This window comes from Canis lupus, chromosome 36 (assembly GCF_011100685.1).
Source record: "Canis lupus familiaris isolate Mischka breed German Shepherd chromosome 36, alternate assembly UU_Cfam_GSD_1.0, whole genome shotgun sequence".
In the NCBI taxonomy this organism is placed as follows: Eukaryota; Metazoa; Chordata; class Mammalia; order Carnivora; family Canidae; genus Canis; species Canis lupus.
The window spans coordinates 17795208-17821759 of record NC_049257.1 but is presented as its reverse complement, the minus strand read 5'-3'; the positions used below and the strand labels follow the sequence as shown (position 1 = coordinate 17821759).

At 41.8% G+C, this 26552-nt stretch overlaps 1 protein-coding gene and 1 long non-coding RNA gene across 7 annotated transcripts in view; one reads left to right on the top strand and one right to left on the bottom strand.

Annotated features, from left to right (window-relative positions):
* The window catches only part of MAP3K20 (mitogen-activated protein kinase kinase kinase 20), a 175516-nt gene that overhangs the window by 2743 nt on the left and 146221 nt on the right, over positions 1–26552 (bottom strand). For all 6 annotated transcript variants that reach the window (XM_038584869.1, XM_038584870.1, XM_038584871.1 and 3 more), the window contains 5 exons: positions 26346–26408; positions 25261–25353; positions 9327–9443; positions 6741–6815; positions 3713–3863 (listed from right to left, as the gene is read on the bottom strand). In XM_038584869.1, the coding sequence (XP_038440797.1) occupies positions 3713–3863; positions 6741–6815; positions 9327–9443; positions 25261–25353; positions 26346–26408 (499 nt within the window). The remainder of the gene's footprint in view (positions 1–3712; positions 3864–6740; positions 6816–9326; positions 9444–25260; positions 25354–26345; positions 26409–26552) is intronic.
* LOC111094212 lies at positions 1–26552 on the top strand. Its single transcript, XR_005384738.1, has 5 exons — positions 1–453; positions 8815–9006; positions 14119–14240; positions 25338–25390; positions 26149–26552. It is a non-coding gene; the product is annotated as an uncharacterized LOC111094212 (long non-coding RNA).

Genomic DNA, 26552 nt, shown 5'->3' with positions numbered 1-26552 from the left:
GCTTTTTGCTAACGGGAACTTTTAAATCCTCAAGAACCCTAAATGCAGATAAAAGAAATTGGATTCCAGGGGTTGAGACAGCTGGGGATTGTCTGGGAGAAAGACAGCTCATGTCTCTAGAAGAGAGATTGTGAGGTTCAGGAATAAGATATGGGTTTTTTTTTCCATGAAAAATGAAGCCTCATGGCAGACAGGAAGAGAAGGTAAAAGAAAATGGTAAATAAACAAGAACCATTTAGGAAGCTCTGTTTCAGTGGATAAGCAAGTCACACCTTGGATCTTTACTGTCTTCCCCAGGGCCTGAGTCACATCTTTTGAGTTCCCTCCTAGTCCTCCCTGAGCTGTCCTCGCACGCTTGCCAGGAGGTTCTAGAGAGGAACAGAGCATGCTCACTCCTGTCTCCAGCAAGAAGCCCCTGCCTCACTGCTCCGCACAGGGGACCGCATCTTGGAGGTGAGTGACTTGTCCCAACACAGGTGACCTCTTGTGTCCAGACCCTCCTCACAGCTTCAACCAAGCCACAGTGCCTTCTTGCCTTCCCCTTGACTTCTCTAGAATTTTAGCTACTTTTTTTTTTCTTAAGATTTTATTTATTTATTCATGAGAGACACAGGCAGAGGGAGAAGCAGGCTCCCCGTGGGGACTCGATCCTGGATCCAGGGATCATGACCTGAGCCAACGGCGATGCTCAACCGCTGAACCACCCAGGCGCCCCTGAAATTTTAGCTTCTACTGGAGCCTTGGCTTTGTTGGTGGTCCGCCCCCTCATGGGGGCCGAGGGCACAGGGGGTGGGGGGGTGGGGGGGGAAGCTGCCCATATTCTGGCCCTCATGGCCGACTTTGGCCTGCTCAGATGCAGAGGTGTCGTGGTGAGGTATGGACAAGTTGCTCAGTTTCTGGCCAGAGCAATCTGAGGGGTCGTCTGCGGGGTGGGGGGGGGGGGTAAGTCTCTCTCACCCCTCCACACCAGAGCAGGAAAGGCATGGGCCCCTCCTGTCCTCTGCTCATTGCCATTTCTTTATACGATGGCTATGACTGTGGAGGAGCGAGGCCCAGGTAAGGCGACATAGTGAGGACGGCAGAGTGGAGGCAAGGAAAGGTTTGCTCCTCGCCCTTCATGCGGGTGAGCCAGCTTCTCTCCCTGCACTCGAGCCCAGCCGTCTTCGGGGCGTCTTCTCCAGGAGATAGCACATTTGATTATAGTTAAAACCCGTGGTTCAGAACTTTCGAGTGCCTACATCGCTGGTCCCTCCCCCCAGTTTCTGACTCTTCTGGTCTGGGGTTGGACTTGAGAATTTGCATTTCTAACAAGTTCCTATTGGTTCTGAGGCTGCCATTCCTGGGACTACACTTTGGTCCATTTGGGAGAAAGCTGGTGGAGGTTGGATTTCCTGTTACTTGCAGCTAAAACATATATCCTAACTGATGCAGGTGGTATCCTTTGAGTTTTTACATCAAAAGGGAAATAAAAATACGAGGAGGAAGGAAGAGGGGAGGCAAACCAGGTAAAACTGGGGTAAGCCGAAGGGAGGTCACTCCCTCCTTCTATCCTACAACCTCTCCTGTTCATAATAATCAGAGGGAAAGGTTTGTCTAAAGCCATTCCACTGGGAGATTGAAGGCTATTGACCATTCCTAACTCTCTTAGAGAAATGATTTGCTTTCTCGCCTAAAATTTAGATTTCAGAGAGGTACAGAACACCTGTTAGACATCTGCCCATTGTCTTCTTTGGGGAATGTCTAGTCTGTCTCCACTCACATGGCTACAGTTCACTGCACACTGTGTCCTTACTGCCTGCATCCCCCACTAGGTACTGCCACCTACCACCACCTCTTCCTGCTGGCAGTGTTAACTGATCCAGAGGAGAATGCTTGGAAAAAAACAGCACAAATAAGTCGTACTCCAGGGAATCTGGAGTTGGGACTGATAAAGTATTTGGTGATTCTCAAAGTGGTGGGATTTGTTTTTTTTTTTTTTAAGATTTTATTTATTTATTCATAGAGACACACAGAGAGAGAGAGAGAGGCAGAGACACAGGCAGAGGGAGAAGCAGGCTCCATGCAGGTAGCCCGACGTGGGACTCGATTCCAGGTCTCCAGGATCACACCCCGGGCTGCAGGTGGCACTAAACCGCTGTGCCACTGGGGCTGCCCAAAGTGGTGGGATTTGAACCATGTCAACTTCAAGGCAGCTGGCACCTATTTTGTGTCATGTGGGTTGGAAAACAGAAAACTAGCTTCTAGTCAAAGAGAAATACACAGCAGAAGTTGAGAGAGAAGACCCCCACAGATTTCACAAGAGTGTTGTAGGGATCAAATAGGATCATGGCTATGAAAGCCCTACAGAAGTAAAATATGCCCTATAAATATTAATTTACTGGGAGGGGGAAATTAGTACAGTAAGAAGTTCTTTTAAGGCATGATAGGAAGACGCATGCAAGACAAGATGGTTGAATTAGCAAATAGAAGAACTTAGAAATGCAGTGTTCTGAGAGGGCAGCTAGTGAGAATCAAGACCTGGGTTAGTCACGTATAGAAACAGCACGATGTAAGGGGTGTCTGAAGATGCATTTCGTGGCTGAGAAGGCTTGGTAAAAACCCCGGTTCAGTCATGGTGGCCAAGAATACCTTCTCATAATGAGTGTGAAAGAAAACAACTTAATCAACTGTGTTGACAAAGGCAAGCAGGTCCAGCATGCTGTCAAAAATTTTGAGTTCTGAGTACTGCCCAGGATTCTCAGCCCCCTGGTTGGTGGACATAGAAAAAAATCCTATTCTGCTTGGCAAGCCAGTCCTACAGTAGAGGACATATTAGGTAGGGTTGCATAACTCAGTGATACTAGCCATAGGGCTATTTTGTTTCCATGCTACCAAAGAACCTTCTGATATGGCTTTTCAGGTGTATTTTCTTATTGGGAAAAACAATGCACTGATCAGAAAACATGTACTTCTGGTTCATTTGGCAGGTGTAATTCTCTGGGTAAAATTGCATGGGGGTTTATGCATCCAACTCTCACGTGCCTGTTAGCTCGTTGTAGTCCTGCAGAGCCTATCTCTGGGCTGTACTGACTTTCTGGACCTGCCAAGGTGAAGGTCAGGACCTCTTCCCTGAGTCTACCAAATAATGACCAATTTAACAGCAAGTCAGCTGGCTTTCCCCTATGTAATTTCTAATTTGGTTCAGTGTAGCATCTGTAATTACTGTCACCACTGTCCATCATACGCATTTCATGTTTTCTCTTTCTCTATCCTTCCTCATCTTTATTTCTCCCCTCTCCTCTTCCCCTCTCTTCCTCGGGAATCTCACTTCCCCCATCATTCTTATACTTTGATGTATCCATGGTGTTCAGGACTCAAGAAATTGCCCCAGTCATACCACTGGCTTCATAGGAATGTTTGCTGGACCAATTTTGGAAACTAAATATATATGTGTATAAATGTACGAATATGTTCTTACTTACCCATATAATATAATCATTAATTTTCATCTTCTATCATAGTTATCCAAATACTGAAATTTACTGTACTATATTCCTACTTATAAGGCCATAAATACTGCTGTCCATACAGTCTGTTTATAAACCAGTTTCTAAAGATAAAAGAAGGAAGTCTTATAATATTAGAAATCTATGTCTATTTACAGACTGGCACTTATCCCTGGTATGAGAATTTAATATTTAAGTTTTTGGAGTCTGGCATATATCAAACTTACTTGAGTCAGACCTGCTTCTAGAGTTGCCCTCTGAGTTGGGAAGTAATGTCTGAATGGCAAGTTGGACAGCTTTCACTTCATCCTGAGGTTTCATTGTACTCCACTGAATAGAGTGGATGTGCTTCGTACTTTTTGGAGCTCTAACATCACTCTGTTAAAAAAAAGAAAGAAAGAAAGAAAGAAACTCACGACCAACAGCTCATGTTTATAAGATAGGAAGGAAATAGAATCAAATTATCACGCCACTTCAGTTTAACTCCTTAGAACACTATTATCATAATGCATTAGGTGAAATGTTTGTACAGTTTGCCTAAATATGGTAATTTGATTAAAAGGAAAGTTTTAACTAGTTTATTCCTTAGCGGATTATAGTAGTTCAAAATGTGGTTGTCTTCTCTCAGAATGTATTCTATTTGGCAAATCTCTACTTACCTTTCTGTTTACTGAGCAATGAAAAACAGTTGTTTCTTCTGCTTAAAGCACTTGAAAACAGATTTGAATACATAAATACCTCACCACTATTTTGCCCACGACTGCTTTGGATCACCTGGGGAATTGGGGGACTGTGGGCAGCTTGGTGGACTAATTATCCCTATGGAGGGTGCACAGTAACAGATGCAACGTGAGACAGGATAAGGAGTTAAAAATAAGGACTAGAAAAAGGAGAGGACACCTTCTCGTCCTAAAGCCCTTCATCACCAGGTGTTACAAATCAGGTTCAAAAGCTTCTCAGGCTTCAATATAGTTATGAAAATATGTTTTAAAAATTCTGAAGTGACCATTATAGACACAAGTAGCACATCATCACAGACCATGAGAAGAAGGAGGAGGAAAAAAAAAGCAAGGAGAAGAAAAGAATTTGGTGTGGTATGTCTCCACAACTGAGGCAGGCAGAGATGAAATCTGGCTGTTAGAACTGTCCAGTTACTAAAAAGAAGGCTTATCCTGCAAAGTGGAGACTGGTCAACAGATTCCAGAATAGTCTAGATACCAAGTTCCTTAGGACCAGTCAACTGTTCTTAGTTAGGTTTTATGTCCTACAGGCAACACTTTTACAATTAATGCTGTTTTTCAGACACCTTCTCCCTGATAACCTATGCTCCCTGGCTGGTGAGGATAAGTAACTGCTCTAATACTCATTGGCTTCCAGCATCAGGTCATCCTGGATAAGTGAGGTGGCCAGGGTCTGGATTTCTAATGCCAAATAAAAGCTAATCTGGCAGCTCAGAAGATCGTCACAATGCCACAGTGCATGGAGTCCAGTTTGAGGCTGAGTTCCTTCATCTTTTATTTTTTCTTAAGGATTATTTATTTATTTATTTATTCATTCATTCATTCATTCATTCATTCATGAGAGACAGAGAGATAGAGGCAGAGACACAGGCAGAGGGAGAAGCAGGCTCCATGCAGGAAGCCTGATGTGGGACTCGATCCCAGGACTCCAGGATCATGCCCCATGCCGAAGGCAGGTGCTAAACTGCTGAGCCACCCAGGGATCCCCGAGTTCCTTCATCTTACTGCTGGGAAGGGAATGAGTAGGACAGCTGATCAAGAGTGGAAACTGGATTTATAGTCAGAGAATCCGGGTGTGACTACACTGACTGTCACTGACTACCCCAAACCTCAGGGCTTCCTTCCTTCTTCCAGCTGCCAAATGAAGCTGATGCTATCTGTCTTTCAGTATGTATACAAAGTTAATGAGATAAAACAGGTGTAGGTTTTTATTACAGTGCCTAGATCATGGTGGATTCTTACTAAATGCTTCCTGAATGAATAATTGAATGAATGAATGAAATGCATGTCCTTTTGATGGCAGATGCACACTGATATCTCCATGTGTAACAAGACTGTGCTCTGTGTGTTCCCCTCCACCCTGTTTCTGCAGGATTTCTCTACCTTGTAGAGCATATGTCCCACGAGCCATGAAGATATTGCTGATGTAAAAAACATATTTATGTTTTTTTTAAAGGTTTTATTTACTTATTCATGACAGACACGGGGCGGGGGGCGGGGTGGGGGGAGAGGGAGAGGCAGAGACACAGGCAGAGGGAGAAGCAGGCTCCATGCAGGGAGCCCGATGTGGGACTCGATCCCGGGTCTCCAGGATCACGCCCTGGGCTGAAGGTGGCACTAAACCACTGAGCCACCCGGGCTGCCCTAATTACGTTATTTTAAGCAGTCTACTGCTTCGTGTTGGCTTTGTGCTGTGTTTTTAGTAAATCCAGATGCATTGCTGTGACCCTGTGAAGCTCTGTGATCTGGCCTGTCCACGGCCCAATATCCTTGTCATTGTCCTCCGTGCCTCAGGAGCTTGGGTTGCCTTTCCTCTGCTGTTTCTTGCTGCCTCCTCCTCAGAGGAGTCTTTCCCTAACCACCCAGTCTCATGTCCCAAGTCTCACTATTTTCACTTACCACTCTTTACTTATTTCCTATTTATTATCAGTCTTCTCTCACTGGACTATAAACCTCAAAAGAGACGACAGATTTAGTATATCCTAACTATACAACAGTAACTGTCAGTAGGTATTTGCTAAATATATGAATTTTAATTTTAATAGCATATTTTCTTAAAGTATCAGCTTTTCTATTTTTCTATATATAAAATATATAGAATCTGCTTGGAATAGCAGACCTCTCTGCCTACCAGGTAATAGTAGAAGTTGTGCTCTATCCTTGTGAAGAATCACTGATGTATCCTCACCCCTACACTAAGCACCAAGAAGGCAAAGCTCTGTTTTGGTCATGATTGGTCTCCCCCAGTACCTAACATGTGGTATGGCATGTGGAAGATGTTCAGTATTAACTGATGAATGGATGAATGACTACTTCAGTCTTTATCCAGGTGAGAATATCCTGTTCTCTTTCCTTACCAACATTTTGTTAGAGTAATTATGTTAATCTTCCCATATTCATGTTGGTTAAATAGTTTCTCTTCTAATTTTAAGCCCTATGAGGGAGCAAATAAATTCCCACTGAGAAACTGATGGTAAAGCCACTAGCGCCCACCCCTCCCCAACACCAAGCTTACCTCATAGGTGACGGTGCATTCTACGGTCTGATTTTCTATTATCCCTACAGTCCACTTCTCCATTACGAATGGGGGCTGAAAAACAAAAAGTGAGGATGGTGTAGAGCCTGCCCTGCTATAGCATGTATCTTTGAGGCCAGCTGTGCCATATGCAATTGGCATATAGGCCATTATGTCAGAGTATCATGAGAATCAGGTTGTTGGTTCACATGTGATTACTCACAGCATGCTAATGTTTTGGATGCTGGTTTTCACAAGACATCTTTTTCTATTATTATAAACAGCTACTCTTAGTCCCACAATTTTCTCTTCTCTGATACACCACCCAATCCTATCATTAGGTCATTATTCATGCTAATGTTTTAAAGCATCAGTAGAAAGCTTTCTCATGTATAAGAGAAAGCCTTAACAAAATATAGACCCAGACATGCCTTCCTTGGGTGCAAGTGGCTGGGTTAGTGGCTTCTACAACTAACCTGTATGCGGGGCCATCAGGCTGTGTGTGCAGATGAAACTGTAGTGACATTTCCCCACTGTATTAAAACAAAGGATTAATGAAGAAGCCTTTCAAGGGGAGAAGATGTCACTCCAAAACACGTCACTTTGGCATGCGAATTGTATTTTCAGCTGAAGGTCATCAAAACCCAACAGACTCAAGAAAAACTTTTACCTCTTCTGTAACTGCCTAAAAGAATTTAGATGGGGCACCTGGCCCCGAAAGAGAGCTATTATCAGAGATAACTTTTTATCTGAAAGACCTATCTGCAAGGCAAGGCAAGCTTCTAATTACCAAACATCTGCTCTTCTTATCTTCCTGTGAATTGCCTTCCTCCCTTTTGAAGGTCCAGGCCCCTGGCTCATTCTTCAGCTCAGGATGGCATAGAAGCCTCAACTGCCCTACTTGCCCTTGAGTCTCATATCTTTGGGGCTCCTGTCTGTACGAAATTAAATTCTTCTATTAATCTATCTACATCAATTTAATTATTAGACCAGCAAAAGAACTTAGAAGGAAACTTTTTCACTCTGACACCTTGGATCCTATTTTAGTCTTGATGAAAATGGTCTTTATTATAATTATAAGTGAATCTCCACTCTCTTAACCACCCTCCACCCCTTCATTCTAGTTTTGTTTTTTTTTTTCCTTCATTCTAGTTTTAAGGTTGAAAATGACTGACTGGCCTTGAGATGGGTACAAAGCACGTGTGATAGAGATTTAGCTGGGTTTTTTTTTTTCCTCTTTTTTTTTTAATTAGGATTGTTAACATTCTAACAATGTTAGAATGTTAGTCGATGTTAAAAAGTCTGCAGATTTTAAATGGTCTGCCCCAATCCTATTTTTCCTATGAGCGCAGTTAATGTTGGGGTGTGATTTTGCGGAAGATGTGGTTCTTAGGGAGTGCACATGTGGCATTATACCAGAAACACCTGTATTTGGCTTTACAACTCTACCCCCTCATTTTTGCTGTGAGCAGCTTCCCTTTGTTAGCAGGCAAAGACTAGGATCTTGCTTCTAAATGACAGAGGTTGGGGGGAAGGAGCAAGTATCCGTCCAGTCTTCAAGACATCAAAACATAGTCCCAACAAATGAAAGGAAAGTTAAAACCAGAGCATAACCTTTACAGATAGATAATACCATTGAAATAACTCTCGGTTACTCAGAAGATTCCAACAATGAATATCAAATCAATTGACTTGATGAATACACTTGTAAATTAAAAGGACTTGGATGCTTAGCAATCTTGTGCCTCGGAAGGAACACATTTGCAAGTCTAATGCCGTGGCTTTGAAGACTCTTCACTTCCCCACTTGTGTTTATACCCAGGTTCTTCTTTGCTGCCACCCCATTTTCTTTACTTGAACCAAACACACAGTTCCCAGTGTACTCAAGAATGGCTTATGTGAAGTTGCGAGTGACTGTCCAGTGGATATCATGGCTAGTTACCTGAGTTGTTGACCTACTACTGAAGTCACCTACGTATTTTTTTCAGTATTATTAGGGCAGAACTGAAGTTTTTTTTTCCTTTTTGAGGAGAAGCTAAGCATTTCTCTGAGTCTGTCTTTTGCATTTTAATAGGCATGCTTCTCCCACTGACCCTAAAGTAGTGAGATGTTCTCTGGCCAGAGGTGTGAACTCAAGAAAGCCAGGAAGATGTCAATACGTGCCTCAGTATATAACCCCGCCTCAGTCCATCAAGAAAGTGAAGACAACCAAGAAAGCTTTCCTCCTTACAAGTTTTTCAAAGTTTAAAATGACCCCAAGTCTGAGGTAAATATTTTCATTATTGCCATTTTCTTTCCTTTAGTAAGTGATGGAGTAAGTGTAAAGAAATAAAGAAGAAAATTAAAAAAAAAAAAAAAAAGGACACTTTTTGTAGTACTTTTTAGTTCACACAGCATACGTGGAATTTTAACAAAAAACTATTATGATCTCAATCTGCTAAATAAAATGTGCCTTTCAACAGCCAGCTTGAGGCCGAGCTGATGTGAACATCGACAAGCACAAAAGCACACTGCTGGGGGATTTTAATGTCTTTGTTTGATATCTGTGAATTCAAAAAAGCTTTTAAGCCGTAAATAGAACCCTACCTTTGTCATCTTTAAAATCTCTGCATCGGGTAGGTTAGTGTTGAATGTCACATCTTTGATGTAGGTTATTGCAATTTCATCCCCATCCATCTCCATATACATTTTCCACTTACAATCCTGGAATTAAAAGCAAAATTATAAAATTTCAAAAAGTAAAACAGTTTGTTTTAGTCTCAATGTTTTATAACACATGAAGTTTTCTGAATGAACTATTATTGAAGCATTTTTTCCCATTTTCAAAAAAAGGACATGAAATTAGATCTCTTTATATATCTAAATAACCCCCAGTTAGTGCAGTCTTGAGACATAACTCATCAGTATAAATGTTCTATCATAGGAGTTGCAAACTCAAAATCCTAATGGAGCCAGGTGGATAATAAAAATGAGTAAAGCCAGGCAGTTTCATTATAGAGCCCTAAATTGTAATCTTTCAAAGTAGACCCATTTAATTTACATATTAAACATTGTCGGAATATTTTTTCATTCACACAAAGAAATGTGGACTTGCCACTTTGAAATATAAGGCCCTCTTGATCTAACTTTCACTTATTCAGTATTGATAATAATACGGGCTCAAGAAATAGCTCCCTTTCCTCTTAACAGGAAGGAAAACCGCAAATGTGAGATATGGTGACTGATAACTGGCCCATGTGTTGAGGAACTCCCCGCATTGGGAGAGTTAGGATTCTGGGGATCTAAAGGGCATGCGCCCTAAAGGGACAGCTGCCGCTCAGCCTCTGTTGATTGTCCCCATGTGGGATTATGAACTCAGTCTTGCTAGGTCCTTGATATTTCATGAAAAGCTGGATATCTGGATTTTTATGGGAAACCTCTAGATTTTTTCAGTGATGTTAATTAAATTTTCAGTAAAACTACCATGTAGTGAAAAAGTATGCTACATCATTAGTCACCAGGGGAATGTAAATTAAAATGTCACCACAATGAGATACTACTATATGCCCACCAAATGGCTAAGATTGATAACATCAAATGTTGGCCAGGATTTGGAACTACTGGATTGCTGGTGGAAGTGTAAATGGTACAATCACTTTGGGGAAAGTTGTGGCAATTTATTGTAAACCTATATCTGTATTGTATACACATAACATCTATTTAATGGCCCCGAAATTCAACTCATAGGTTTTACTCAAGAGGGATGAAAAATAACTTGTACAGTGTTGTTCTGAGCAGCTTTATCATAATAGCCAACCCCTCCCCCCAAAACAAAACAAAACCCTAGAAACGGGCTGAGTGTTCATCTTTAGGAGGATGGAGGAACGGTGATACATTTGTAGAATGGAATGTTACTCAGCAATGCAAAGGAACGAGTCACTGATGCATGCAACAACATGGATAAATCTCAGAAACATCATAGTGAGTGAAAGAAGTCTTATACAAAAAAAGAACATATTAAGGATTCCATTTATATGACATTCTAGAACAGAGAAGACCAATCTGTGGTTTGGAAAACCAACCTATGGAAAACATTGAGAAAAGTGGTTGCCTCTGCAGATGGGGATTGAATGGAAAGGGGCATGGTGAGACTTTCTGGCAGTGCTAATACTCTGTTCATCGGGGTTTGGGTTACACAGGCATATGCACTTGTCAAAACTCAGCAAATGTATACTTAAGATGTGTGTATTTCTTACTGAACTGTAACATATTGAGGTATTTAGGAGGAAGTGTACTGATGTCTGCAGATTACTTTGAAATGCATCAAAAAGCAAGGACTGATATATGGCTAGAGTGATAGGTGGACGGATAGGTGATAAGGCAAGTAAAATAAAATGTTAATGGCTGAATCTAGGATGTGGGTATAGGAAATATTGTAAATATTGTAAATATTTTTTAACTTGGCTGTATGAATAATTTAATATTAAAATTATTGAGGGACAAACATGGTGTGTACAATTAAAAGAAAGAAGCTATGTCTTTGGACCAAATTGGACTCTTGGACCATAAATTCGCCTCCTCTTATTTGAAGAATGAAAGATTCTGAGAGGTTAACGATAATGTGCCGAACACCTTACATGCTGAAACTAGAAAAGACTCTTAGTGGAGTAGACCTGGAATGTCTCCTGAGCAAGCTCAGACAAAATTCTTATGGAAAAGCACTAACAAAGAAGCTGTTGAAAATTGGTTGGCTTCAACAGAAAGCAGGGGAGCTCAGTGTTTTAGGAAAGCTTCTAGACAAACTGCAGAACCAAGCAGGGCCCAGGCCTGAGGGGAGTGACCCTCTGGCCAGCCACAGTCACAAGATGGAGAGCCAATTAGTGAAGGAAAAGGTCTATTCAATAATGTGAAAACTGGGCTCTTGGCTAACAGAAGTCAAACGAGTCGCTAAGAATGGACAAATCTCTCAGTATTTTTTTGTTTGGGAGCCACTGCTGCCCGGCAACGTGGGCCCAGAGATAACTGGACAGGATAATGACTGGAGTCATGATCGCTCTTCTCTTGAAATGGCAAGAGCCTCCTCAAGCAGTGGCTAGAATGAAAAGCCTTAGAGAAGAGGAATTTATTTCTATCTTTTGCCTGTCTGGTTTTTGGAATTAAGTTAGTCAAATCACAGGTGAAAGACCTCAGGTTGTGTGTAAATGCCTGGTTCCCTCTGCTCCACTGTTACCTCACAGCCCCAGAACTTGCCTTGACCTCACACGCCTGAGATCACACCCTCCTGTGCACACGTTCAGAGCAGATCTCTGTGGAGAAGGGGCTGGCTGGTGGGAACTCACATTTGTGGAGTGCTTAATCTGCTCCAGGCATGCTGCTGGGTTACTTACATTGTGCTGTTTTGTTTGATGTCCACAGTAAACCCTGCAAGTTAGGTTTATTTTCCCCCTTAGGTGAGAAACATGAGGGTCGGATAAATAAGGAACTTTCCTAGGCTTTCCTGGTCAGTAAGTGGTGGAGGTGGGATTATAATAGTGCAAGGCTGTCTAGCTCCAAAGTTGAAGGGGCCACCCTTAGGGAAGGGCTGATGTCCTCACTGGATGGTTTTCAGAGCTCCACAACGAGGCCAGCTATCCACAACAGGCAAGTGGAGAGAAGGACCAGAGAAGCTTTTGCTAATACAACCAAAAAAGCTAATGGCAACAGCTCTTTCCCTGTAGGAACTGCTTCCCTGTTCCCCAGAGTCCAACTTGGCAAAACAAGGATCCCTGTAATAGGGTTACAGAGCTTTTCCTTGTCAAATTTCTTATCTGGAAGAAAGGCTTTTACCTAAACCATAAAAGATAGCACAGAAGCAATAAAATGATACTCAAAGGCATTATAAGACAAGGGGGGCCTTATCCATTTCATTAAATTAGGAAGCTGTGTGGGAAAGGAAAAGAATATGCAGCGTTCACCTAAATTATTAACTTAATCTGTCAGTGCCTTGCCATCATTGCTAGGTGTTTTTCAGGGCATCTATGATTTCCTGGTTGCCTAGTTAAGAAAAGTAACCCACAAATAAAGTCATGGAGTTCTTTAAATTCTGCTCAATTTCTTATTACCCTCAGGTATTCCTGGCATTTTTGCTGCACATTGAGTCATTAAGTTGTCAATGAGCATTGCTCACAACTACCAGGAATTAAACAAGGTATTGAGTTCCACAGGACCCAACTGAGACGGGATGCCATGTAATGAGTTCTTGACCAATCGATCATTGAAAACCTTTTCGCAACAGTAAGGTGAATTAAATCATCAAGCACATCACTAAAAGCAACAAGTCCACGTATTTAGGGGCCTAATATAGAATCTTAAATGGAAAATTGCTACCCTTTCCATTTCTTGGTAGCAGTTGGGACTGGGTCATGGATATGTGGGCTCAGATTAAAAAAAAATTCACTAAAAATAAAAATAAAAAATAAAAAAAATTCACTTTTGCCAGGGTGGAGTATTGATTTTGGCTTGATGTGAGTGACAGAAATGTGGGTATTGATTTCTGAATCGGAAACATTCAAGAGTCACTTTGGACGTCTCGTGAACAGCTCTCAGTCCTGAAAGACAGAAGTCAAAAGCAGACAACTTTGTATCTGAGAGCCTGTAGGGGCCCTCCATGGACTCCCTTTCCAAACTATTTCACCCTGGCAGTCTGCAATGGCTCCATTACTTTCTCATTTGGTTTAAAGTGTTGATGACTATTAAGATAGAAATAATACAGAAAAGAGATATACAGAAAAGAGGTATGCATTAAGCCATTACTGGAGGAGTCGGGGGGATAGCATGGAGTGAGGTGAAAGCGGACAGTTGGAAGTCCAACTCCCTGAGTTTGAATCCCAGTTTTGTCCCTTCTCTTCTTCCCAACCTTAGCCAATATACAACCTGTTTAAATCTCAATGTTTTTAATTCACGAGTGGGTTGTTGTGTGAGGATGAAATAATATAAATAAAGTACTCAGCACAGTGCCAGAGCCAAATGAGCAATTATAATTACTGTTACTAATATTAGTTACCAACACAGCTCCAATGAGTATCAGACTAGCGGGCCCACCGTCTAGCAGCAATCTAAGGTTGGAAATGGGCCAGAAGTTGAGTGAGCTTTCGTAGGCAGGATGGTCCAGCGTGTTTAGAAAAGGGATCTGGCCAGAGCAGAAAGGCTGGATCAGAGCATCCTTCTTGGGCAGGAGTTTAGGGATCCAGAGGGTACTGAGTAAGTCTGGTGCCAGGGAATTATCAGTGTTGCAAAAAGGAAGAAGGTGTGGCCAGTGGCAACATAAGGACTGGTCTTAAGAGATAAATAGAAGGAAGAAACTAGTATGTTCTTACAGAGATGGATTATATCACACCAGTTCTGCTCTTTCTCGTTTCAGCAGATCCTAATGGAGCCCCACCAGTGGGAACCACTGGATGTCTGGAGGACAGTGGCTATGAGATGTGATTGACAGCCTGAGTGCCCTGTCTTGCCAAGGAAACCGAAGCATAGAGAGATGAGGTAATTGGAGCAGGATGACACAGACAGCAAGACGTGGAGTTCAGAATTGATCCTAGGTGGTCTCTTGCTGCTGTAATGAGCAGGTTTCCAAACCCTCAGTCTTCTCTGAATCCTGAACTTTTCCTTGGTACGGGTTCACAAGAGTAAGAATTACAGTACAGAGGAGTCCCATCTTCTAGTGTCAACAGACAACAGTCCAGACTGTCGTGGTGAATTCCTTTGTAAGTCCCCATGGCAGGGACTGAAATACGGAATCTCTGATGAGTCCAACATAGCCTATTTTCCCTCCCTTATTGACAAAGGTCCTTGTTAAAAGTGCAGATGGTGCCATTCCACCGTCTGTATGCTTCTTTTCTTGGTTTATCTGGCCAGTATTTGGAGTCACACACATTTCCCTCCAGTCCTGGCTCAGGCCGCGTGGCTAGGCATGACTTCTGCTTCCACTTCCATCTGGTTGCACAAGCCAATCATGGGGACAGGTCTGAGTACTGTGGATTTTTTTTTTCATAGCTAGATACCCACCCAAGAGGACATTCTCAGTATTCAAATTTGTATCTTGATGAACATTTCAAGGGAATGCTACTACTAAGGAGTAGGAAAAAGACACTAGCACAGGAGTAGTGCTGGGCCCTGGGATGTTCTTTGCTTTCAATAGCAACAAATGATTATCCACACCTTTCCACTCACTGGATCATCTGCCTCTCAATGCAGATCTACAAGACATGAATGGAATTTTGTTGGGAAGAGGGGAGTTTTTGCATTTGCAACTGATGAAAAGAATGACAGTTCTGTTGGGTGCCCAGGATATGTACTATTTATCTGGGCAGCTGCTGAAATACCTGGATAATTTTAGAAGCAAGTGTGTGGTTAATGGAGGAGGAGAAAGCATTCCATTTGCACCGCTTCTGCATTGCCAATTATGTTAAAAAATTTTCTGAATTAAGATTACTGGCCAAGTAAAACAGAAACTCTTAACACTGTGAAGATAAAATCCTAAACAACACTCAGTTAATGCTAGATTAAGTATCTCTTTGTGAGAAATCACTATTACATTCTTTGCAAGCTGTTTAAAATTCTTTGGAGTTCCAAGCTAGTACAAGTGATGCCAAACATAGACACCCCTTCTCCCTCCCACTAAAAAAAAAAAAAAAAAAAAAAAAGGGAAGGGAGGGAGTACAAAGAAATGATCCATATAGAGGTAAATTTTACAAATAGTAAAAGGGATTGAAGATTAGCATTAACTTAAATGTTGTTTCAAGTTCTGGGCAGTTCAGAGACAACAATCAATCGATTGCTCACACTCTGTCTTGCTCTCACTCTCTCTTTTCCTACCAGTTTTATTGCAAATATAAAGAATCTAAGGCCAAGATTATTCAGGACATTTCAGAGGGAAACATATCCCACATTAGGCTGTTAGGCTCCCACAGCTTACTTCTACCTGAAGATTACAGGCAAAAAAATTTTTGATGTGTTTTTTATTGAGGTGTATACTTTGCAAGCAATAAGATGCACAGATTTTTAAGTGCACGTTCAATGAATTTTGACAAATGTATGTACCAGTGTAACCACTCAAACAAACTAAATATCCCCACTACCCTAGAAAGTTTCCTCATGTCCCTTCCCAGCGGATCCTCCCCGCACAAGTGGAAGTGGACACTCTTCTGTTTCTATCACCATAGGTTATTTTTCCTGCTCTAGAACCTGACAAAACTGGGACTTTACAGTATGCATTTGCATTTGTTTGGCTTCTTCACTTGGCATGATGTTTTTGAGAATTGTCCGTGTTACTTAATCCTTCCATCCTGACCCTGTTGTCGATAGCCCTATCTCTATTTTACAGACGAGTAGATGGAGACTCAGAAAAATGCAGAGATTTGCAGCAAGTTTACTACATTTAGGTCCTGGGCATGCCTGGTCTAATGGTAAAGACATCTGAGTTTCAAAATCCTATCTCCATCTCCTCCCACCCCCTCCCATGGATGGAGAGAAAAAGCGAAATCACCAGGGATTGCTCAAGATTCTAGCAAAGAGGCCCCTCCACCTCAGAAAGGCCTGTACAGAGGAAACATTTTCAAGTATGAAACAGAGGTCGGAATAAACTTTTTAAGATTCAAGAGGGGGGAAGAAGGGAAAACTGTCTCCTAGCAGGTGACTGTTGGAAAATATAAGAAGTAACATAAGATGAAATAAAAATGCGGTAGAAATGTTGGTCATGCTGGCATTAAAAGTAGTAAGATGTTGATGATTTAGGCTTCCGAAGGCTCCTTTACAGGCGTTGCTATTATGTAGCTCAGCTGCTGAAACCTGCTGTTTTAAAGGCAGGAGAGTGGAACATCCCGTGATAGCACCTGGGTTATTTATCATTATGGATAACCCCGCTACTCTCTATTTTATTATGCTGGCTTTAAAAAGAAGATAATGCAAGTACGGTTAATTTGCTTCTCTTCTTTATCTATACGGTGTCATGACCCATCACGGCTTTGTCCCACGAGATTTGTTTTTCAACCAAAAAGAAACCCACAAGAAGCTCTCCCTAAAAATTCCATTAATAACCTCTTTCAGCGCGTATAGGTTGCAGGGTCTGGAACTAAGAATGTTTTAATCTCTTCAGCAAAACAATGTCTCATAATGATGTACAGGACTATTGCTGTACTGATGAAGAATCATACATAATTCAGCACCTTTCACTTGGCACCACTGTGATGTCCTCATTAGCTGTGGCTCACAGTGTCTGTCAGATGGTGTCCATGCGAACGCAGGCATTATATTGTCTTTGAGATGTGCAGCTGCTTCCATGACACTGCCAGTATATAAAAACATGACGCCGGTTTGTTTTATTTAGTGCTCAACCTTCCAGTTTGTAAAAACAAGGCTGACACAGAGCCTGACATGAGGCAGTGAAAATAATTAGCTCTCATTTTCTCAGCCTTCTATTTCCTTCTCCCCGCTGTGTTCTCTTTCCACTAAACCACCACATGTCAGTCGGAATGGGAGGCAATTAGCGGGCTCATTTCAGTCCCCACAACTGTGCTGAAAAGAAAGTATTTATGATGGCACAATGAACAGCTGAAAGATTAAATAACATTTGCCTTTTGAAAAGAAAATGACTTCTAGCTAAATGGGCAATTTTTGATTATTCTCAAACAAGCTTAGAGTAGTTGGTTTTTAAAATACAAGAAAGGAAAATGAGTCATTTTTAGGTGAAAGAATCAAATAAAACTTGACACAGTAATGCAAATAACTGATGTTTTATTGCAAAATATGTAAATGCGTTATACCCTTAACAATGGCTTGTGTCTAAGGCCAGGGCAGATTGGTGCCAACTAGACACCAGTAGAGATAAGGTTGTTATATTGCCTTTTGGGGGGTTGCTATTGGAGTTACGTAGGAAAAAGGGACTTTAGGGATGATGTTAAAATAAAATGAGAGAAATCGAGTGAGACATACTTTCATATGATGCATTACACACTTGACTACCTGAAATGGTTCAGATGTTAGCTGACATGTTTGGAAAGGGCTTTTTAGTTTTAAGGTTTAGTTTTTTTTTTTTTTTTAAACGCCATTTAAAATTGGAAGGTACTAGGTATTCATCTTGGTGGGGTGGGGGGAGTAAGTCTTGCTATTGATTTTTGAATAATTAAGAATCTATTCTCAAGACCAGTTTTCTTAACCAATATAGACGGTGTTCTAGCTTACCTAATTAGTGCTTAAGCTTTTTTAAATGCTGGTAAAAGGGCTGCAAATTGACTTTTACCCAGGACACTCCAAATATAAAAACAGTTCTTCTGACTATTAAATTCTCCTCCCTTCCCATGATTTCAGAGGTGATGCAAAAAATTATGACTTTTGGGGGAAAAAACCCCCACACACTGGCCTAGTTAGTAGGCATTATTTACAAGATGAGCTGTTCTCAGTCCAAATCCTGATGTCCAGGATTGATATGGTTGTCCGACATCTTTGCTTTTCCGATGCGGTGCTTTTAATTTCATTTCAAATAATCAGTCCCAACTATAGTTGGTTATTTTCAAGACCTAATTTTTGGGTCAGAAAACACAACTTATTGTGACTTATCAAGGTCTTCTCTCTGCAGTGATCCTCAATGGCTTTGGAAAATCTGCTTCTAAAAGCAAAGATGTCCTCTATTATGATCAATTGCGCCTGTCATCATGGAGCCAACAACTATGACTGTTGGAACATTTTAAAAAGACAATCACAAATTTAAATTTTGTTTCTCTGCCTCCATAAGTATATTCTTAACTCTTTACAAACTCAAATCCTAATCTTTGATTCATACAATATGGTCAGTGTATTTGTATGAGCCAATCAACGGCAACCCAAGGAAATCTGAGCCAACTATGGATTCACTAGGCAACTGGAGCTCTCTGAGCTAATGACACATATTTTATAACTGGAAACCAACAATAATGTTTGTCTTGTGGTCAGACCTATGCTTTATCATGTGTACTTCCTTGCTGTTCACTATTTTAAAAGAAATTCAGGGTCTTGATTAAGAAGACCATGAGTGATCCAGTGGTGTGTTGGAGCTCCCCTCATGAACTGGTTGCTCACACCTCTCCTCAGCTTTAAGATCAGTGACATCCGATTGGTAACTTGAAATTGCCCGTGGTGAAAATATCTGTGCTATGGAGGTCTGCAGACACTACGAGTTCAGGGCTGTTTTCTCCCATCATTAGACATTTTCTGGTGTGCCATTCCTACATGTGGCCATCAATCTATCAGGAAGTATGTGCTGAGCAGTTCTGCTCTTGCTCTGTAGGCAACTGCTTGACCTGTTTGAGAAAGTATAGCCCCATTGTGATTAGAAATGTGCAGCAAGTCATGCAGTCATATTCTGAGCTGCATTTGTTCCTTCACAGTCAGTAAGAAGTTGTATTTCATATAAAACCTTGCCACTGCAAGCTCATATACTCAGGCACACCAACATGTATGTGTACATAGGTTTTTCCTCTGAAAAATAGTTGATCATGGGGAATAAACTTCCTTACACTGCATTTTTAATAAATGCAAGATATATCAAAGTAAAGCTCCGTGTGTATTCCAAAATTTACAAAAAGTGTTGGCTTTTTACTTCCTTACAAAATCCTCTTCTTTATGCCCTGTTATTTTATTCATGTTTATCTATCCATTTATAAAAATTACACAAGAGTGGGAAAAAAGGCCCTATTTGACAGTTTTTGATATTTACAGTACTCTGAAAAAGGGCCTGGAGATTCAATTAAGTTTATTAAATGCAACATTTTATAAGTGATCCACTAATAAAGACCTAAAAGCACAATAGTAGGTGGGAAGTATTTGTAAAAAAAAAAAAAAAAAAAGTGCTTCTAACCTCTAGATGAAACAACCTGAGAATGAACTACTTACTGACTGCATCGCTTCTCGTGAGGTGTAGGAGAAGGGGGCCAAGTGCTGCCTGTGACCTGTGTGGAAGGGGCCAAGGGGACAGGGTGGATGGAAAACTCCTTCTGCTCTGATAGGGGCCATCATTCTGCTTCCGCACCTTCAAAGTGCTCCTCTTAGTTTCTCTTCCCCATTCACTTGCTCCTTCAGAATTCCACTCAAAAGAAAATCAGAAGTGACCATCCTCTGGTAGGAAGTACCGCAGTCCAAAGCCTGTCTCTGTCTTGGGGTCTGTGTAGCCAGGGTGTGTTGGTTCCCAGGCTTCTCCCCTGACCGTCGTGGGTATCAACTCAGACCCACAGGTTTTCTGTGCCTCATTGGAGGGAGGAGGGATTAAGGACTTGGGGGGTGAGGGGGAGTCTGACCGTCCCGTACGCACATGGAAGGCACAGTGCCTCAGATAGTTTCTTCATAATCCCGCTTTTGAATTTTTATGACACAGTCTCAGAAAGTTTCTTGGTGAGAAAACTGCCAGGTGACTGGAGAGTTTATTCCTTGGCAATTGGAGAATCAGTATTCTCGACTGGCAAGTTTATACAAGATATAATAATAAAGTCTATGGAACTGAGTATGTCTGTGAAAAAGGGTGGTTGCCACCCTAGGGTGGCGGTGTGTGGAGCTATCTGAGATTCTGGAAGCCTTTCTCCTTTTGTGCCAGATTGAAGGCCTCAGATTACAAAACACAAGGCATTCTCCACACAAAATAGAAAGTGGTAGTTTAGTATTAGATGACCCCACACACACCAAATTATCTTTTCTTTTTTTTTTTTTTACCAATATGCCTATTTTGAGGGGATGATGATACTTTCCAGAAAGGAGAGTAAGACACAGTGGTTGAGTCATTGGATTGGATCTGCCCCTAACTAGGTGGGGCCTCTGGGTAAGGAATTTTACCTCTCTCTTCCTCAGTTCCTCTTGGACATGAGAGAGGGATAACGCTCCCTGTGATGGTGATTGTAACAGTTACATGAGAAAAAGGTGAAGTACTTATCACAGTGTCTGGCAGAGGTATGAAATAATAATAATTATCATAAGCATCTCGGGCCTGAGCACGGGAGAATTTTGAGCTGAGGAAGACCCAATTTCAAACAGTTCCATTGTCACAAGTTCAGGGTTGCCTCTTCGCGTAGCATTATTTAACTTAGTAACTTACTTTTTTCTAATTAATTAATTAATTAATTTATTTATTTATTTATTTTTAGTAACTTACTTTTTAGAAGTACGTCAACTACATGAGTAAAACCCATTCTCATTTATTGTTAATTTAAGTGGTCAGTGAAACCTCTGGCCCAATCGTATTTGCCCTGCCAGTTTGTCTCACAAAGGAAAAAAAATTCTTCCATCTGTGCAAGAATTCTTAAGGTATGTATGGGGCTTCAGCTGGCTGAGGTCCTGGCCCTCCGGAGGATGTGGCAGTAGAGACGGACCACAGCAGGGCCACACGCGGCACCTGGCCACTCAAGCCAGCATGTAGGCCCTCAGATGTGAATGGCTTTCCTCAGTTGAGCAAAGCAACCTCCCTTTTGTGTCAGAATGCATCTGGTTGTAAAATGAGGCTAAAACATAGAATGGTATCTGAATTCTTAGAATAAAAGGCTGACGTGACAGGTCTTACAACAAAAGGCCTTTTCCTCTACGTGTATTGGTTTATTTGTGTATAAGATCATATTTTCTTTCTTTCCTCTTAGTAGGCCAGTTAACTGAACCAACATACCAATTTGAAGTGGTCGTGGAGCTGGTGGGCCTTCTCAGATGCAATGGGAAAATGTAGCTACTATTTTCATGATACAGTCCCTGTCGTCTGTTATTCCCAGTGGCTGTAATTAGAACCTGTCTTTCATTTTCTTTGTAAAAGAAAAGGCGGAATGGTCAAGCAGATCTCCCTGCTATGCAAACCCAGGTTTGGAGAGAACTTGCAAAGCACCGATGTCCTCTTATAACATGTTCTAGTCACGGAGAGGCTTCACCTTTTCTGTGAAGATGGGTTTATGAGAACTCAGTTAGTTGGGATTTTGAGGATGTCTTTTTTTCTTGGGTTGTACCTTTAAAGGTCAAGGTAACAAGATTTTCATGAGGGGCATTGGGATTGCAATTCAGAGCACGTTTTTTTGGAAAATGTTTCGTAATGCTGGGGTATAGGCTGGCATAATGGGGTAGTTTAGAACTGGACGGTAATTTATTCTAGGATTATTTTATGAAAATTTATGGACGGCTTAAATATCTTGGGTCAGGTATGAGATCTAGCACATGTTTAAGAAGAAGGTAATGATAAAGATGTAATTTCCAGTCCGAGCTCTGTCCTCCCCTTGCCCAAGGCTGCTCACACACTTCCTCTTGCTCTGTTTCCTGATCAGTGATGACAATACTCTACCTTATGCATCTCACAGAAATGCCAGGGGGATAAATGAGATGACATTTATGAAATAACCTGAACTCTTTAGAGAGAAGTATTCTCTAAGCATAAGCTTTAAATACTATATTCAGGAAGTTATCTGCAAATGACCATGAACCTCTTCAAGCATCGTTTCAAAACTCAACCCTTCCAAAAAAAGGTTTTCCTGGTTAACCTTATCCATTCCAGTCCCTTCTTCATACTGTTAGCACCATGGCATTATATCCACTTTGCACATTGCACTCTTGATCTGTTATATCGTAACATCATCTATCCAGCTGCCCACACTAGAAATCTCTATCTTGGCTCCTCTGCCCCACCCCACCACCCCATTTCCAGCTGGTGACGCAATCTGATCAGCTCCATCTCCGAGTCCTTGGACTTGTGGCACTTCCATGGCACTGCCATAGCCTCCTCTCCTTGTCCCCTTTAACCTACTTGTCTGCATTGCCTGCTCCCAATCCTTCTCACTTTAGCCTGTGCATCTGAGAGATATTTATTTATTTATTTAAAGATTTTTAATTTATTTATTCATGATAGTCACACAGAGAGAGAGAGAGAGAGAGAGAGAGAGAGAGGCAGAGACACAGGCAGAGGGAGAAGCAGGCTCCATGCAAGGAGCCGGACATGGGACTCGATCCCGGGTCTCCAGGATCAGGCCTTGGGCTGAAGGCGGTGCTAAACCACTGAGCCACCCGGGCTGCCTAGAGACCTTTTAAAAACAAATCTGATCCTATCTACTCCCTGCTGAAAACTCTTCAAACTCTTTAGCACCTAAGATAGCTCTTTTACTGATTGCCAGCCACTGCTCTGGCCTTAACTCTCACCACACTAGTCCACTCGCTTCACGCTAAGTTCCAGAGGCAGTGCTGTTTGAGGTGAGTTGTGAGATCCCATAAGAAGGGTTCCCTGTGTGTTCATTTTGGCTCCATGCTTCTGAGGCTTTGCGCATGCTGTTCCTTTTGCCTTCCATGTCTTCTCCCTTCAGAATAATTTCTAATGGTTTTAAAATTTTAGCCGAAGCATCACTTCTACCAAAAAGACCTTATGATCCTCTCTGACCCCTTTCTGCATCTGCTTTCAATGCACATCCACTGTGCTTCCATGGAATGATGTGCTGCTGAATGCATGGTTGAAATTATTCCCCTGTAGGCATGACCAAGGATCAGCAGACTGTCAAAAATTGCAATGACTATAGGTCTTGTGAAAACTTACGGCTCAAGAAATTTACACAATTGTGGCCCAAAACAGACCGCTGTATTCAGTCTCAAATATCACTTATACTACCCAGATTTTTACAAAAAGATGTATTTTTTAGTTTTCCACGTTAACAAGTCATTTCTTTGTTAATGGAAAATTATTTTCTTGGTTGAGACTGCTTTCAATAAGTCCCTCTCAAGAAAATCCTTCCCTCTTCTTTTACTACCTACAAGTCATAAAATGGTTTAAACAAAGAGTACTAAGTGCCATGGAGTTGAGGATATCAAAGAAGCAAATTAAAATATATAACGTGTTTACCATCAGATGGACTTGGGAGTGCCCACAGCTACAGAATCTCAGGGTTAGAAGGGCACCGGGTTGTTGGAGGGAGAGGATCTTACTCTCCTGCCCCACTTTCTGTAGCTGCTTCTAACAACAGGAATGAGTAGACAGTGACCCGCTCCCAGAAAGAAAGGAAAGTGTTCGTATACAAGAAATGTGGAGTCAGAGTTTTCAGTCAACCAGTTTCTTTGGCAAAACAAGGCAGGTAAAGATACCACTCAGCAAAAGCACCAGTGTACCTGCAGGTGCACGCAGGATGCTCTGTCAGTGTCTAGAAAGCCTATCTTTTGAAGCCCTGGGTGAAAATCAACCCCTCATAACAATTTCCAGTCACTCCCAAACCCTGGTTCCAGGAATGGCCTGGGGTAAGTGTGGTGTGATCCGTGACAGGCCAGTGGGCCCGCTGAGCCTACACTAGCCCTACAAGAGCAACCGGCTGGGGGTTGTAAGGAGTTGTACTCACAAGATCTCTTGTCTGCCTCAGGGGAAGGGTACAAGTGGTACAGAAGGTTAGAGCTTGGTTCTGGGGTCAGAGAGGCCTGCGTTCAAATCCTTATTCTGCTACTTGCTGGCCTGGTAATCCTTGGGTAAGGCATTTACCCTACAGAGCCTCAGCTCCCTCATTTGTTACATAGGGGGAAGTAGCATCTACACCTCAAAACTGTATACCTGGAATGCAATAAGCGGTCACTTAACAGAAGTTATTGGGCGCCTGGGTAGCTCAGTCAGTTAGGCATCTGCCTTCACCTCAGGTCATGACCCCAGGGTCCTGGGATCAAGCTCCATGTTCGGCTCCCTGCTCAGCGGGGAATCTGCTTCTCCCTCTACCCAACCCCCTGTTCATGCTCTCTCTTTCTCTCTCTCTGAAATAAATAATCTTTTAAAAAATTAATAGAAGTTATCATTATGACTACCTATTTACGGTGGTCCAAAGTAACATAAACTTATTGTGATTCTAGTTCATATGCCACCTAGGTCAAATAATTTTGCCATACTCTAAAATTAACATAAAGTGAAAGCCTGATGGAATGAGTGTCAGTCAAATGCCCTGCTGTCCTGTTTATTTTATTTTTAAAGATTTTATTTATCTATTCATGAGAGACACAGAGAGAGAGAGGCAGACACACAGGCAGAGGGAGAAGCAGGCTCCATGCAGGGAGCCTGACGTGGGACTCGATCCCGGGTCCCCAGGATCAGGTACTGAGCTGAAGGCAGCGCTAACCACTGAGCAACCCGGGCTGGCCACCTGCTGTCCTGTTTAGAGCTGACAATCAGGCTTTCCATATTGCCTACATGTCTACTCTCAGTGTCATTTTACTCTCAGCATTGTGAAACAGGAGCAGGAAGATGGGATGCTCAAAGCCCAGCAGCATGAACAGCATGCTGGTGCTCCCCCGCCCCCTGTGCTTTGCTGGGAGTTTCCTTGATGGTTTGGGCGGCCTCACACAGGACTCTTCAGGAGTAAGATTCAAAGACTGGATTACATAGGGAGCCGGAAACCTTTCAACCAAATTCTATTTTATAAAGCCCATAAATTTACTCAGAATTGAGTTTTCGCTGGCTGGCCAGGGGCAGGAGGGAAGTGTATGAAATCCTAGAGTTCTGAGAGAGGAAAAAAAAGGGTAAATGAGCTTGAAATTTCTCCAAAGGATTTAAAATGCGACTTACGTGTGGGCCGGTTCCTGGTTTCAAGTGAAAACCAAAAACAAGTTCAAGGTTCACTATTTTTTCCTCATTTTCTTTAGGTTCATCTACTGAGTCCTAGAACAGAAAAACCAAGCTCCATTTATCCTCAATGGTACGTTGTGTTTTTACTTTTACTTCTCCTATAAGAGACGTGATTTCTCAGCACTAGTGTTTCCATTCTTACCTACTGATTCACTTTTGGTTATTTTGGATTAAGCTCCAAATCACAATTACTCAAAGCAAGAGAAATGATATCGTAGGCCTTTGAGAACATCTCTGCGTGCTTGACCTCACGTGCTACCAACCGAATGTCACCATCTTACGTGTTCCACAGTGCATCTTGCATGGTGCAGTTTTACCCTAGAAATGCACTTAGCACCTGGAGATGCACTGAAACTGCACTCTGAGAGTCTCCTAACACATATTTATGAGCTATTCCCGGAGAGCAGCTCTGTGCTTGCTATAGCAGACGAGGAGGAAGGGCCAAGCAGAGAAACAAAATGAAACTTCAGGAGCTTAAGATGGAAAACTAAAGTTAGTGAACAAGAAGAGTTCTGTGCATTAATTGCAAATATCTACTCATAACAATATGCCATATACCTTTAGACTATATTCAAAATAATATGTCAAATATACTAACATATTACTCACACGGTATGCCTCCCACCCCCCCCCCCCCATGCTAGTGATAGATAATCCAGAGCCCTAGCGTGGGAATCCCTTTAATGACTTATGTGTGGGACAAAGGTCTCCAGAGCCAGGTGGGAGGCCACCGTACTAAGCTACAATGTTCGTACCTACACCCCCTAGCCACTAAGGTAACATGTGTTGTTCTTATCACATATATATTGTTAATATTTCAACTTGCAGGAATGAAGCATGTTCAATTTATGTACATCTGAAGCTTCACTCAAAGGGCCTTTTGTGAGACAGATGATGATTAAATGTCACTTCAAACAACAGTTCCCGACATTGGCAAATTTAGGTGTGGATGTGGCAGGTGCGTACATCAATAAAATAGCACATTCTCGGTAAGACAAAAAAACAAAACAAAACACCTTACTTACCTTAATTAGTGGTGGGAAGTGAAACAAGTTTAGGTAATCATGGGTTAATTTCTCAATGGCTGACTGTAAAGAAAAAAAAAAGCCAACACGTGATTTTATTAATGATCCGATAGTGCCATGAGAGGTTAAAATTATTGTGCACATATAAAGGCATTCTTTATTTATGTAGCCCATAAAATATCTTGGGGATGTTACTATCCAGCATCT